The sequence below is a fragment of the Pezoporus wallicus genome, unplaced genomic scaffold (genome assembly GCF_028554395.1).
Source record: "Pezoporus wallicus isolate ANWC-B61680 ecotype Strahan unplaced genomic scaffold, APGP_CSIRO_Pwel_v1 contig_12504, whole genome shotgun sequence".
Taxonomy (NCBI): domain Eukaryota; kingdom Metazoa; phylum Chordata; class Aves; order Psittaciformes; family Psittacidae; genus Pezoporus; species Pezoporus wallicus.
Genome location: NW_026636749.1, coordinates 858 through 2,516, shown reverse-complemented (window position 1 = coordinate 2,516; position 1,659 = coordinate 858). Strand labels below are relative to the sequence as shown.

General features: G+C 69.0%; 1 protein-coding gene across 1 annotated transcript; it reads left to right on the top strand.

The window, feature by feature from the left end:
- Positions 1–177: 177 nt before the first annotated feature.
- On the top strand, positions 178–870 carry LOC130595013 (uncharacterized). The gene has a single exon (XM_057401355.1). The coding sequence runs from the start codon at positions 178–180 to the stop codon at positions 868–870; it is 693 nt and encodes a 230-aa protein (XP_057257338.1).
- Positions 871–1,659: the final 789 nt, after the last annotated feature.

Genomic DNA, 1,659 nt, shown 5'->3' with positions numbered 1-1,659 from the left:
TCGCGTCCCTGACCCCGCCCCCTTTTCCCCGGCCCCGCCCCTTCGTCCCTGGCCCCGCCCCCTCGCGTCCCTGGCCCCGCCCCCTCGCGTCCCTGGCCCCGCCCCCTTTTCCCCGGCCCCGCCCCCTCGAGTCCCTGGCCCCGCCCACTGGAGTCCTTGGCCCCGCCCCTCACGACCATGACCACGCCCCTTCGACCGTGGCCCCGCCCCCTTGCGTCCCTGGCCCCGCCCCTTCGTCCCTGGCCCCGCCCCCTCGAGTCCTTGGCCCCGCCCCCTCACGACCATGACCACGCCCCTTCGACCATGGCCCCGCCCCTTGCGTCCCTGGCCCCGCCCCCTCGAGTCCCTGGCCCCGCCCACTGGAGTCCTTGGCCCCGCCCCCTCACGCCCATGGCCACGCCCCCTTTGTCGATGGCCCCGCCCGCTTGCGTCCCTGGCCCCGCCCCTTTGCCCCTGGCCCCGCCCCCCTCGAGTCCCTGGCCCCGCCCACTGGAGTCCTTGGCCCCGCCCCCTCACGGCCATGACCACGCCCCTTCGATCACGGCCCCGCCCCCTTTGACGATGGCCCCGCCCCTTTGCGTCCCTGGCCCTGCCCCCTCGAGTCCCTGGCCCCGCCCACTGGAGTCTTTGGCCCCGCCCCCTCACGCCCATGGCCACGCCCCCCTTGCGTCCCTGGCCACGCCCCCTCGAGTCCCTGGCCCCGCCTACTGGAGTCCCTGGCCCCGCCCCCTCACGGCCATGACCACGCCCCTTTGTCCATGGCCCCGCCCTCTTCGTCGCTGCCCCCGCCCACTCGCGTCCCTGGCCCCGCCCCCTCGCGCCCCTGGCTCCGCCCCCTTTGTCGCTGGCCCCGCATTTTCACGACCATGACCACGCCCCTTCGTCCGTGACCCCGCCCCCTTTTTCGCTGGCCCCGCCCCCTCGCGTTTCTAACCCCGCCCCCTCGCGTCCCTGGCTCCGCCCCCTTTGTCTCTAGCCATGCCGATTTGTCTCTAACCCCGCCCCCTTTGGCTTTGGCCCCGCCCCCTCACGTCTCTGGCCACGCCCCCTCATGTCACTGGCCCCGCCTACTTGAGTCCCTGGTCCCGCCCCCTGACGGCCATGGCCACGCCCCCTTTGTCCCTGGCTCCGTCCCCTCGCGACCCTGACCCCGCCCCCTTTGCCCCTGACCCCGCCCCTGATGCTGCCCCGCCCGCAGCGGCGCCGCCGGTGATGGCGGGGGGGGTCCCCGGCAGCGTGGCCGTGGCCCTGCACCCCCTCGTCATCCTCAACATCTCCGACCACTGGATCCGCCTGCGCTCGCAGGAGGGGAGACCCACACAAGGTGCGACACATGGGGACCCATAGGGACCCATAGAGATACATAGGGACACATAGGGAACCATAGAGACACATAGAGACCCATAGGGACACATAGAGACACATAGGGAACCATAGAGACACATAGAGACACATAGAGACACATAGAGACACATAGAGACACATAGAGACACATAGAGACCCATAGAGACACATAGAGACACATAGAGACACATAGGGAACCATAGAGACACATAGAGACACATAGAGACACATAGAGACACATAGGGACACATAGAGACACATAGAGACACATAGGGAACCATAGAGACCCATAGGGACACATAGAGACACATAGGG

What these genes read in the sequence shown, in the direction of transcription:
- LOC130595013 (XM_057401355.1), top strand. Translation starts at nt 178, where the DNA reads ATGACCACGCCCCTTCGACCGTGGCCCCGCCCCCTTGCGTCCCTGGCC.